The sequence below is a fragment of the Hyperolius riggenbachi genome, chromosome 2 (genome assembly GCF_040937935.1).
Source record: "Hyperolius riggenbachi isolate aHypRig1 chromosome 2, aHypRig1.pri, whole genome shotgun sequence".
NCBI lineage: Eukaryota > Metazoa > Chordata > Amphibia > Anura > Hyperoliidae > Hyperolius > Hyperolius riggenbachi.
Genome location: NC_090647.1, coordinates 342,546,277 through 342,560,055, shown reverse-complemented (window position 1 = coordinate 342,560,055; position 13,779 = coordinate 342,546,277). Strand labels below are relative to the sequence as shown.

At 45.5% G+C, this 13,779-nt stretch overlaps 1 protein-coding gene across 2 annotated transcripts in view; it reads left to right on the top strand.

Annotated features, from left to right (window-relative positions):
• LOC137546722 (prickle-like protein 1) overlaps positions 1-13,510 on the top strand; it is a 54,910-nt gene extending 41,400 nt beyond the window's left edge. For both annotated transcript variants that reach the window (XM_068269491.1, XM_068269490.1), the window contains exons 5-7: positions 8,178-8,384; positions 11,064-11,250; positions 12,357-13,510. In XM_068269491.1, coding sequence (XP_068125592.1) covers positions 8,178-8,384; positions 11,064-11,250; positions 12,357-12,949 — 987 coding nt within the window. In that variant the 3' untranslated portion in view covers positions 12,950-13,510. The remainder of the gene's footprint in view (positions 1-8,177; positions 8,385-11,063; positions 11,251-12,356) is intronic.
• Positions 13,511-13,779: the final 269 nt, after the last annotated feature.

The window sequence follows — 13,779 nt, the reverse complement described above, 5'->3', positions numbered from 1 at the left end:
ATGGCCCCCTTCTTCACCGCTCTCCCTCTTCTCTGCGCTGACTGCTTCCCTCCTGGGGGGGGGGGGGGGGGGGGACACACCTGCCTACATATACTGGGCCCATATACACCCTGGCTACATATACTGGACCCATATACACCCTGGCTACATATACTGGGCCCATATACACCCTGGCTACATATACTGGGCCCATATACACCCTGGCTACATATACTGGGCCCATATACACCCTGGCTACATATACTGGGCCCATATACACCCTGGCTACATATACTGGGCCCATATACACCCTGGCTACATATACTGGGCCCATATACACCCTGGCTACATATACTGAGCCCATATACCGCTGGCTATATATACTGGGGACATATTCCCCTGCCTACATATACTGGGGACATATACCTCTGGCTACATATACTGGGCACATATATCCCTGGCTACATATACTGGGGACAACTGGCTGTTTGTCATTATGTGCAGTTACTGGTGAAAAGCTGTCTCTTATTATGTGCATTTACTGGTGAAAAGCTGTCTCTTATGTGCATTTACTGGTGAAAAGCTGTCTCTTATGTGCATTTACTGGTGAAAAGCTGTCTCTTATGTGCATTTACTGGTGAAAAGCTGTCTCTTATGTGCATTTACTGGTGAAAAGCTGTCTCTTATGTGCATTTAGTGGTGAAAAGATGTCTCTTATGTGCATTTAGTGGTGAAAAGATGTCTCTTATGTGCATTTAGTGGTGAAAAGATGTCTCTTATGTGCATTTAGTGGTGAAAAGATGTCTCTTATGTGCATTTACTGGTGAAAAGCTGTCTCTTATGTGCATTTACTGGTGAAAAGCTGTCTCTTATTATGTGCATTTACTAGTGAAAAGCGGTCTCTTATGTGCATTTACTGGTGAAAAGTGGTCTCTTATGTGCATGTACTGGTGAGGACAGTTAGTGACATGGCTATGTACTCTGTAATGTGCTGCAGAAGATGTCAGTGCGATATAAATACTGTAAAAAACATTTTTTTAAAAGCCCATTGCTTAGCCCCACTCTACATAAAAGTGCGCTTCTGACTCCGCCCCTAACTCCACCCCCTGTCCGGTTTTCTCCATCAGCCGACCTGGCAACCCTAGTGGCAGCCGGGCGGTAATTGATCTTACCCGGGCGGCGCGCCCACCTGTTTGGCCCTGGGGAGAACACTGGGCATGTAATGTACCATTATCACCAGCCTGTGCATCTGTAGCAGTTGGATGCGATCGTTAGGGTGCAGTTTGAGGACCCCAGTGCTGTACAGATACATTGCTAGGCAACAGTACAGCAATGCTTGCGTCTGATTGCTATGGGTGGAAGCCATTACAGGTGTCCATGAATCCTAAAGGTAAACTATAATGGGAAAAAAACCCTCTTGGGGGTATTTAGCTCGGGAGGGAAAGCCTCTGGACACTGAGGCTTCCCCCGTCCTCTTCAGTCCCGGCATTCCAGCCCTGGAAGCCCCCAAAACCACAGCTGACAAGGACTTGCGCCTGCACAGTACATCGGACCGGATCGGGCTCTGCTATTTCCACCACAGCCCTAGTGGAGAGTCACTACTGTGCCTGGATTGCCAGGATGGGGGAAGCCTTATTATGGTCCAGAAGCTTCCCCCTCCCGAGGTAAGTATCCCCCAGAGTTTTCTTTTTTCTTATGGATTTTCTTTAAGGCCAAGTATAGGTGACACAAGGTATAATTAGTTATGTAAGTGCTCACACTTCACTACAGGGGGAGAATTATAATTTAGGGCTTGTTCAGATGCGTGTCTGAACTAGCAGCGACGCGTATTATTTAGAAATTGTTGAACCGAAACTGTTACCAAGAATTGAACTTCATCCCAATCAGTAGCTAGTACCCCCTTTTCCATGCAACATCTATTCCTTTTCTAAAAACCGATCGTCAGGGGCTCTGTATGGCTGATTTTGTGGTGAAACCCCTCCCACAGTGCGGTCAGCGCCTCACAGCAATGAGGTACTGACATCACACTGTGGGAGCCGTGTGGGAAATAACAGCTGTTTACAACTACCAAAAAAGCAATCAGCATCTCCTTCCAGTGACATCGCCTGCCAGCAGTGAAAATGTTGCCATGTGATATATGTCAGAATGTAAATAAGGGAGAGGAAAAATGTTACAATGAGCAAACACTGACTAAGTCATTTACAGTGGCTTGCAAAAGTATTTGGCCCCCTTGAAGTTTTCCACATTTTGTCACATTACTGCCACAAACATGAATCAATTTTATTGGAATTCCACGTGAAAGACCAATACAAAGTGCTGTACACGTGAGAAGTGGATCGAAAATCATACATGATTCCAAACATTTTTTTTTAAATAAATAACTGCAAAGTGGGGTGTGCATAATTATTCAGCCCCCTTTGGTCTGAGTGCAGTCAGTTGCCCAAAGGCATTGCCTGATGAGTGCTAATGACTAAATAGAGTGCACCTGTGTATAATCTAATGTCAGTACAAATACAGCTGCTCTGTGACGGCCTCAGAGGTTGTCTAAGAGAATATTGGGAGCAACAACACCATGAAGTCCAAAGAACACACCAGATAGGTCAGAGATAAAGTTATTGAGAAATTTAAAGCAGGCTTAGGCTACAAAAAGATTTCCAAAGCCTTGAACATCCCACAGAGCCCTGTTCAAGTGATCATTCAGAAATTGAAGGAGTATGGCACAACTGTAAACCTACCAAGACAAGGCCGTCCACCTAAACTCGCAGTCCGAACAAGGAGAGCGCTGATCAGAAATGCAGTCAAGAGGTTGTGACTCTGGATGAGCTGCAGAGATCTACAGCTCAGGTGGGGGAATCTGTCCATAGGACAACTATTAGTCGTGCACTGCACAAAGTTGGCCTTTATGGAAGAGTGGCAAGAAGAAAGCCATTGTTAACAGAAAAGCATAAGAAGTCCCGTTTGCAGTTTGCCACAAGCCATGTGGGGGACACAGCAAACATGTGGAAGAAGGTGCTCTGGTCAGATGAGACCAAAATGGAACTTTTTGGCCAAAATGCTATGTGTGGCGGAAAACTAACACTGCACATCACTCAGAACACACCATCCCCACTGTCAAATATGGTGGTGGCAGCATCATGCTCTTGGGGTGCTTCTCTTCAGCAGGGACAGGGAAACAGGTCAGAGTTGATGGGAAGATGGATGGAGCCAAATACAGGGCAAGCTTGGAAGAAAACCTCTTGGAGTCTGCAAAAGACTTGAGACTGGGGCGGAGGTTCACCTTCCAGCAGGACAAGGATCCTAAACATAAAGTCAGGGCAACAATGCAATGGCCGACCGCGCACTCATAACGCACGTCGGCAAAGTGGCAGCTGCAGGACCAGCGACGCAGTATTGCGTCGCCAGCTGCAGGCTGATTAATCAGGAAGCAGCCGCTCGTGCGAGCGGCTGCTTCCTGTCAATTCACGGCGGGGGGCTCCGTGAATAGCCTGCGGGCCGCCGAAGGCGGCTCGCAGGCTAAATGTAAACACAAGCGGAAATAATCCGCTTTGTTTACATTTGTACGGCGCTGCCGCGCAGCAGCGCCGTAAGGCAGATCGGCGATCCCCGGCCAATCAGCGGCCGGGGATCGCCGCCATGTGACAGGGGACGTCCCGTCACTGGCTGCACAGGACGGATAGCGTCCTGTGCAGCCCGGATCTCCAGGGGGGGCCAGGTAGGAGAGGGAGTGGGAGGATTTCGCCGCGGAGGGGGGCTTTGAGGTGCCCCCCCCCGCAACACCCGCAGGCAGGAGCGATCAGACCCCCCCAGCACATCATCCCCCTAGTGGGGAAAAAAGGGGGGCGATCTGGTCGCTCTGCCTGCACGCTGATCTGTGCTGGGGGCTGCAGAGCCCACCCAGCACAGATCAGCTACAACAGCGCTGGTCGTTAAGGGGGGGTAAAAGGTGGGTCCTCAAGTGGTTAAAACAAAACATATCCATGTGTTAGAATGGCCCAGTCAAAGTCCAGATCTGAATCCAATCAAGAATCTGTGGCAAGATCTGAAAACTGATGTTCACAAACTCTGTCCATCTAATCTGACTGAGCTAGAGCTGTTTTGCAAAGAAGAATGGGCAGGGATTTCAGTCTCTAGATGTGCAAAGCTGGTAGAGACATACCCTAAAGACTGGCAGCTGTAATTGCAGCAAAAGGGGGTTCTACAAAGTATTGACTCAGGGGGCTGAATAATTACGCACACCCCACTTTACAGTTATTGATTTTAAAAAAATGTATCATGTATGATTTTCTTTCCACTTCTCACGTGTACGCCACTTTGTATTGGTCTTTCACATGGAATTTCAATAAAATTGATTCATGTTTGTGGCAGTAATATGACAAAATGTGGAAAACTTCAAGGGGGCCTAATACTTTTGCAAGCCACTGTATACATAATTATTGTAAAAATTAGGCACTTTTTTAAATTACATTTTCACTGGAGTTCCTCTGTAAATGCTTTTCTGCTAACCCCAACAGTACACACCACAAAAAGTGCTAAGATAGCAAGATGTAATGTATTAAGTAGCCATTGTTCCCACAGATATGAGTATTGGGTAGCAATGTGTGCCCCCAAATAGTATTAAGTAGCCATATGGGCCCCCCAATTAGTAATATTAGGTAGCCATGTGGGGCCCTAGATAGCAGTATTGGGTAGCCACGTGGGGCCCGTACTTAGTATGATTAGGCCGCCATGTCGGGGCCCCTACTTAGTGGTATTAGGTACTCATTTAAGGGCCCTACAATTAGTAGTATTAGGTAGTCATGTGGAGTCCCCAGTATAGGTTAGATAGGCAGGCGCCCCCGGTATAAGTTAGATAGGTAGGTGCCTGCAATATAGGTAGCAAGTATAGTTGCCACCTGTATAGACTAGCTAGGTAGGTGCCCCCAATACAGGTTAGATAAGTGCCCCCAGTATAGGTTAGATAGGCAGCTGCCCCCCAGTGTAGGTTAGATTAGGTAGCTGCCCCCCAGTGTAGGTTAGATAGGTAGCTGCCCCCCAGCGTAGGTTAGATTAGGTAGCTGCCTCCCATTATAGGTTAGAAAGGTAGCTGCCCCCCAGTATAGGTTAGATAGGTAGCTGCCCCCCAGTGTAGGTTAGATTAGGTAGGTGCCCCCAGTATAGGTTAGATAGGTAGCTGCCCCCCAGCGTAGGTTAGATTAGGTAGCTGCCCCCCAGTATAGATTAGATAGGTAGCTGCCCCCCCAGTGTAGGTTAGATAGGTAGCTGCCCCCCAGTGTAGGTTAGATAGGTAGTTGCCCCCCAGTGTAGGTTAGATAGGTAGCTGCCCCCCAGTGTAGGTTAGATAGGTAGCTGCCCCCCCAGTGTAGGTTAGATTAGGTAGGTGCCCCTCAGTGTAGGTTACATTAGGTAGGTGCCCCCCAGTGTAGGTTAGATTAGGTAGGTGCCCCTCAGTATAGGTTAGATAGGTAGCTGCCCCCCAGCGTAAGTTAGATTAGGTAGGTGCCCCCCAGCATAGGTTAGATTAGGTAGGTGCCCCCCAGTATAGGTTAGATAGGTAGCTGCCCCCCAGCGTAGGTTAGATTAGGTAGCTGCCCCCCAGTGTAGATTAGATAGGTAGCTGCCCCCCAGTGTAGGTTAGATAGGTAGCTGCCCCCCAGTGTAGGTTAGATAGGTAGCTGCCCCCCAGTGTAGGTTAGATAGGTAGCTGCTCCCCCAGTGTAGGTTAGATAAGTGGCTGCCCCCCAGTGTAGGTTAGATTAGGTAGGTGCCCCCCAGTGTAGGTTAGATTAGGTAGGTGCCCCTCAGTATAGGTTAGATTAGGTAGGTGCCCCTCAGTATAGGTTAGATAGGTAGCTGCCCCCCAGCATAGGTTAGATTAGGTAGGTGCCCCCCAGTATAGGTTAGATAGGTAGCTGCCCCCCTATAATGGAGGGGGGAGCCGGAGCCGCGGGGAGGGCAGCCCGACCTCTCCCTTCCTCTCCTCTCCTGGGCCGCCCTCCTGCTCCCCCCTAGATTAGGTAGGTGCCCCTCAGTATAGGTTAGATAGGTAGCTGCCCCCCAGCGTAGGTTAGATAGGTAGCTGCCCCCCCAGTGTAGGTTAGATAGGTAGTTGCCCCTCAGTGTAGGTTAGATAGGTAGCTGCCCCCCAGTGTAGGTTAGATAGGTAGCTGCCCCCCCCCCAGTGTAGGTTAGATTAGGTAGGTGCCCCCCAGTGTAGGTTACATTAGGTAGGTGCCCCCCAGCGTAAGTTAGATTAGGGAGGTGCCCCCCAGCGTAGGTTAGATTAGGTAGGTGCCCCCCAGTATTGGTTAGATAGGTAGCTGCCCCCCAGCATAGGTTAGATTAGGTAGCTGCCCCCCAGTGTAGATTAGTTAGGTAGCTGCCCCCCGGTGTAGGTTACATAGGTAGCGGCCCCCAGTGTAGGTTAGATAGGTAGCTGCCCCCCAGTGTAGGTTAGATAGGTAGCTGCCCCCCAGTGTAGGTTAGATAAGTAGCTGCCCCCCAGTGTAGGTTAGATTAGGTAGGTGCCCCCCAGTGTAGGTTAGATTAGGTAGGTGCCCCTCAGTATAGGTTAGATTAGGTAGGTGCCCCTCAGTATAGGTTAGATAGGTAGCTGCCCCCCAGCGTAGGTTAGATTAGGTAGGTGCCCCCCAGTATAGGTTAGATAGGTAGCAGCCCCCCTATAATGGAGGGGGGAGCTGGAGCCGCGGGGAAGGCAGCCCGACCTCTCCCTTCCTCTCCTCTCCCGGGCCGCCCTCCTGCTCCCCCCTCCAGACTGCAGAGTAATGCGCAGGGAGCGCTGTATACAACATACCTCCCTGCGTTCCAAGCGCTGCTCTCTTGCCGCCGGTCTCTTCCTCTCTGCCTATACGATGATACACACGCTGCTTCTGGCTAAACAGGAAGCAGCGTGTGTATCATCGTATAGGCAGAGAGGAAGAGACCGGCGGCGAGAGAGCAGCGCTTGGAACGCAAGGAGGTATGTTGTATACAGCGCTCCCTGCGCATTACTCTGCAGTCTGGAGGGGGGAGCAGGAGGACGGCCCGGGAGAGGAAAGGAAGGGAGAGGTCGGGCTGCCCTCCCCGCGGCTCCGGCTCCCCCCTCCATTATAGTGCCCCCCTCCCAACAGCTCCCCGGGCGGCGGCACGCCCCACACGGCCCAAGAAACGGGCCTGCATGGGTGGTGGGCCGCCACAGCGACCTAACTTACTGAGAAGGAAGGAGGAGCACACTGATTGGACACCTATCCAGTATGCTCTGATGTCAGATCTTTCAATTTCAGGAGGCAGCTGTACACACACTAGATTCTTGACACATGCAGTCCCAAAAGGCCACCTTTGCCAAGTTTACTCTGTCATGTGAATGAGGCTTCACACTTTGAGTCTTTTAAAGGTGGCCAATAAATGTTATCTTGATGTGAAAGTTCCTGTCACACTTGAGTTTAGTTTGCAATAAGTACTGGACTTTATGTAATATATCAAAAAAATGCGCAAAAATGCAGTGTCTGATAGATAGTACAGAAAACTTTATTGATACAAAACACACAACTTGATATGAAAAATCAGTGTAATTTGAATAAAGAGGCTCAATAAAGGCTTATTCAAATTGTTTGGCTGGCAGAAAAAAGGACCACTTGATTTTAGTTACAATTAGAGATGTGGCGAACGGTTCCCGAACCGTTCGTCGGCGAACATCTCTAAATTCATGGGCCTCTTACTACTTCCGGGTCGCAATGACCCGGAGTAGTACGCCTGCGCTGCCCGGCGGAGCGCGTCCTAGATCGCGCTCCCGTTGCCGGGCACTCTCTGCGCATGTGCGTGACGTCATGAGTGACGTCACGCTCATGCGCAGAGAGCGCCCGGCAACAGGAGCGCGATCTAGGACGCGCTCCGCCGGGCAGCGCAGGCGTATTACTCCGGGTCATTGCGACCCGGACGTAGTAAGAGGCCCAGAGAGGTTCGCCAGGCGAACTGTTCGGCCCAACTCTAGTTACAATATGTACTTCTATTGGTTTTATTGTCATTTTGCTATTGACACATCCCACACACAAATTGTGTTTTGTTTTTTGTGTTTCTTCACTGAAATCAGTGAGTCTTGATCAAAGAAAGCTCCTGGCTTTATAAATATGCCTTACTGACACTGCAAGCTTGCAGCTGGAACCATTTGTGTACTAATGTTTTATTTCCTTTTTCTGTTTTAGTGTGGTGGACAGATTTTGGTGGGCGACATGGCCGTGCATACAGACCACTTTGAGGCTGAGGATTTCCGCTGGCACCTCAGTTGTTTTGTTTGTGAGACCTGCCACGTGCCACTGTCACAGTTTATCTACTTCCTGCAGGATGGGAGAATATACTGTGGACGTCATCATGCAGAACTTACTAGATCCCGCTGTGCAGCCTGTGACCAGGTACCGTTACCACTTAGGCCAACCCTGAATATCTAGCTTTAATCTTACAGTCGAAGTGTTCAGTTATCAGGGGTTCAGGTGAAAATCATGTAATTTCAAAGAAGTTAGGGAAGTTTATATGTATTTTTTTTTTACCTATTTTACAATTAAAAAAAAAGTGTGCTTAGGTCAGTTCAGTTTATTGCACTTGCAAGGTGCTAAAACATAAACATAAGGTGCAGTGTGACATAGCAGCTAGCTCTTGTGGAATCTGCTTGGTGAAACACGGTGGATTATTTGTTTTTATCAGCTTGTTAGACTTCTACTTATTACCGAACATGTCTTAGTGAATTGAGGGCATGTTTTTCAGTAAATTAACAAATTATAACTGCATGCGTGAAAATCTTAGTGAATTCAGAAAAAAAGCCTAAAATACCAAATGCTGTATTTTATGGAACAGTCCTTAGTAAATTGAGGCCAATGTCTTCTTCAGGAAAGACCTTATTTCAGTAGGTTAAATCACATTCTGCACATACTGTATTACAGCAGTATGTGCTGTGGGTACTGAACTAGCCTGCCTGCAGTCAGACCTATAACCCACTGAAAGCATTTAGTGCTAAATGAAATGAAACATATGACAAAGCAGACCCTGAACTGCTGAGCATTGAAATCCTATATCAGCAAGAATCAGACATTTCATTGTCAAAAGTACAGGGAGTTCCCAACTTACAAACACTCAACATATAAACAACCCACCAATCTGTAGCAATGACGTGCAGTCAGTGATTCCATGTTCTGTGGTTCCTCAGCCCTTTTCCTTTAGCAGAGTATGTTCTTCTAGTGCCGTCTTCTCCTGCGTTAAAGTGACACCAGAATGCACAAAAGAAGCACATGTACATATGGAGAGAATATAAACTCCATGTAGACAGTTGCCTTGTATGTATGGAGTTTATATTATTCCCATATGTGCTTGCGCTTCTTTTGTGCATTCTGGTGCTCACCCACACCACAGAATCGCATAGATAATTTTGTTTGACTCACAGTTCAACTGCCTGGAGAGAAAGTATAATGTATACATGCCTTTGCAGTGTATGTATCAATATGGTTAGATTACTTATTTGTTTACTTATCTTTTTATTTTGTGTAAAGTAATCTTGTTTCCATACTAAAATCTGATAAATGAGACATATATAGCTACTGCAAGCACCTAAAGCTACCTACACATAAGTTCAAAGCTGTACTTGGGTAGCCAGGAGGATAGACCACTGGTTTCCAATGATAGGCGTGGAACAACTCCCAGCAATAGACACAGCACCTCTTGTCAAGTACATGTAAGTTGTTGTCCACTTTTACCTACATAACATTTAGTGGTGTACTTTATTGTTCACTTAGTTGGAGAGCCAGTATTGTGCGGATGTATCTATTGTTGGTTAAACCGTGGAAGTCATCAATGCCTAGTTGCACATAATTTGCAAATTATGAAGAGTTTTGGCATTCCCTCTCACATACTATTATGTCATGCACACACTCCTCTCTACAGGTTGCTGAGGCTGGGCGTGCCAGAGACCTAACTTTCCCAAAGGTCAGACTATACTGCTCTTAAAGGAGAACTTCAGTCTAAACAAACATACTGTCATTAAGTTACATTGGTTGGGCAGCACGGTGGCATAGTGGTTAGCGCTCTCGCCTTACAGCGCTGGATCCCTGGTTTGAATCCCAGCCAGGTCAACATGTGCAAGGAGTTTGTATGTTCTCCCCTTGTCTGCGTGGGTTTCCTCCGGGTATTCCGGTTTCCTCCCACATCCCAAAAACATACAGATAAGTTAATTGGCTTCCCCCCTAAAATTGGCCCTACACTACAATACATACACTACACGATATAGAAATATGACTATGGTAGGGACTAGATTGTGCGCTCCTCCGAGGGACAGTTATGACAAGACTATATATACTCTGTACAGTGCTGCGGAAGATGTCGGCGCTATATAAATACTAAATAATAATAATAATTAGTTATGTTAATTAAAATATATGGGTAGTATAATCTCTTACCCACCCTGTTTTAAAAGAAGAGGCAAATGTTTGTGATTTCATGGGGGCAGCCATCTTTTTGGTTGAAAGGAGGTGACAGGGAGCATGAAACACAGTTCCAACTGTCCTGTGTCCTGATCACCCCTCCAACCTGCATGCATTAGACTTCAAGTCTCAAATTCAAAATTTGAAAAAAAATCTGCACCAAAACAGCAGAACAAGAGCAACATCAGAAATCCCATTATGCTTTGCACATGATCAGGGGAAAATGCCAGGGCAGTTTTCTTCTGTGCAGCTAAAAATGAGGCTTGGTTAAGAAAAACAAAGCTCTGATGCTGTTAAACTGTTAAAGAAATACCAAGCCTTTTCAGTGCTGCTGGGTAGATTTTTAGTTTGGAGCTTCACTTTAAGTTTGCTTGCATTTTTTAAGATATGGTAGTAGAGAGTTCATCACATAAGCTGCACGTAGAATATTTTGAAAATGATTTTCCTGCAATGTTTGGTAGGAAAAATAAAAACCAAACCTCTAGGTATGTTATGTGTACTACCCCAATATTTTCCTTTGCTTACACGGCATGTTGATTGAGGTTAAGTTTCTGCGTATTTAACAAAGTCTTGTATTTTGTTTGTCATGCTGTAACTGGAATGTCTGGGTATCTGTTTACACAGCTGATTCTGTCGGATAGATGCACAGTAGCAGAAGGACATTGCTGGCATGTGGAACACTTTTGTTGCTGGGAGTGCGAGGAAGTGCTTGGTGGAGGCCGTTATGTGATGAAAGGTGGAAGACCCTTCTGCAATGGCTGCTTCCAGCGTCTTCATGCTGAGACCTGTGAGGCCTGTGCAGAGCCTATAGGTAAGGTTTTCAATACATAGGTTGCCTAGAAATAAAACCTATTGTATATTTAGATACCAGCACAGAAACCCCAACAGAAATGTCAAAAATGATGACACAGCCTGAGTCTATTTTCCTATATAAAATAAGAAGTACTGTAGTATATTGCATTACCCTCTCACAAAATGTTCTAAGTTAAATATATTGATTGGAATTTTGCTGGCACGTGACAACACATTTTACAGGGCTTGTGTATTGCTTTTACGTGCCAATAAAATTCCAATTAGTGTATTTAACTTAGATTATTTTGAGCGGTAAGTGATATATTTACCTCTTATTTTAAATACTACCTGGGTGCCTCCAGCATAGCTTTACTGTAGATCCAAGTTTTTTTTTTAAACTTTGCAGTTGGTCCCCCTTCCCTCTCTTTCTGGCGCAACTGCAGAGCCCAACTTGCAGATTTGGAGTGTGACTGAATGGCCTAAAGACCTGAGAGAAAATGGGTATTCTACACAAGCAGAGAAGTCCAGTTGCAATTGGGCAACCAATCAGTTAATGTGCTCACAGAAGGTTTCTTTACAAATTACTACACTTACAGGGCACCTGCTTCCCAGTTCCTCGCCCCTTGAAACTACTTCCGTTATTAACTCAAATAATATTTATTGCTTAATAAAATAGATAAGCACTGATTTTGACTTTAGCCAGCAGAACTGTGCTGTAAATTCTTGGAATGCTTTCTCTCTACTAGCAGAAACTGAAAGCAGAAGTCCTCTGTTATTGTCTGACACTGCCCCCTAGTGACAAGTGGCCATAATACACATTACAGCAGTACTAATGAATAGCCAGGAAATGTAACGAATAAGAAATACAAATACAAAGTGGTAAAATAAATTGGCCTGGAGCACTTGCAAGCCTCTAAAAAGTGTAAGAGGTAAATGGTAAATCCTGTCACAGATGTATGAAAGAGACTATGTTAGATTGAGTAGAGTTGGTGTACAGTGTAAGTTACTTGATCCTGAGCCCCACAGCAATGTGTAGTTTCTTTCCAGATTAGGGGTAAATTTGCTGATTGAATGAATTACACAGATTCCATCAAATAATATTTTGTTTGGTATCTTTATTCCCAGACCCAGCTGAAGATCTGGTCACCTTGAAAGGGCAGTACTGGCATTCCTCGCCTTCCTGTTTCTGCTGTTCCGGCTGCAGAGCACCGCTGCGTACATCAGAGTTTATAGCTCACGATGATCATCTTTATTGCTCCCAATACTGCTTGTCATATGGCCCACAAACGTATCATCCATTCAAGTCTCAGAGCAATGCTGCAAGATCACCAAGTCCTCAGTGTTGTTCTCAGAGGAGTAGATCTCGGCTTGGCTATACATCCTGGAATGACTGTTTGACTGATAACACCAGGAAAGGACTAAACTCCAATTTCCCTGAATCCTTATCAATAACAAGATGTCAGGCAAGGCTATCAAGACGGTTTAGTGACAAAACCAGCAAGGCAAGTGACCTGTGGCACCCAGGCTACATGGCCAATCAGGTGCTGGACGGTGAAGAGGAAAGCTCCTGCTCCTCATCCGATTCAGAGCCAGAGGGATATTTCCTGGGAAGGCCAATCCCAAATTATTCATTAAGTAGAGGAACAGATTCCCCAGTGCACATCAAAAGCAAGTCCATAAAAAGACAGCAGAGGAGCAAGAGCTGCAAGGTGTCCTAGAACTCTTTTTCATTACCAGTGAGAAAACAGAAAATCAGATTTACTATATTATCAGTTTCATATATTATGTGTGTATAGTAAAATTTTAGCTTTTTATATAGAGTAAATGATTCTATAATCATCGTTGGTATAAGTTTATTTCTGCCTACATTTAAACTGCATATTGTGAAGCTGATTGAATGCATCTTCAATGCAGAATTTTACTTTGGAAAGAGACCTTGTAGTCCAGTGCTATCCTGCTTTTAAAATGCATTCAGAGTTGTTTGGCAGCTCACTAAATGGAGCCTGCACTATTCTCACACTCTGGATGGCTTTGAACTGTGACTCTGTATATTGCATTACCACTGCTATATCTATCATTTAAATGGAATCTTCATTTTAAAATCCAGGTGAGAAAATGTTTGAATACCTAGGCATTTTCTGCATTAATGACTCCTAAAAAAATGATCTGTGATATTCAATACATACTGTATATAATAGTTGCCTAAACTTTATTAATCAGCTATCTCAGCTGTTTGTGTCTTGGCCATAAAATAAATCATAATCCAATAACCTATAAAAGTGAAACGTCCTCTCTTGTTTATATCCAGGTCGGTTCTATACAGCTGAACAAATATTGGTTTAGCTTCTTTTATGTGTACCGTATATATAAATACTTGTAAGCAAACTCCATCCAGAAAATGCTAGATGGGAATGACGGCCTGCTGGTGTGTTCAACTACTCTTATTTGTATTGTATATTTAGAATTAGGGTTACATAAAAGTGAATAAAATATATGAAAGTGATACTTTTAAAGGGTTGTTTTTATTGACTTTATGTAACTTTTCTTA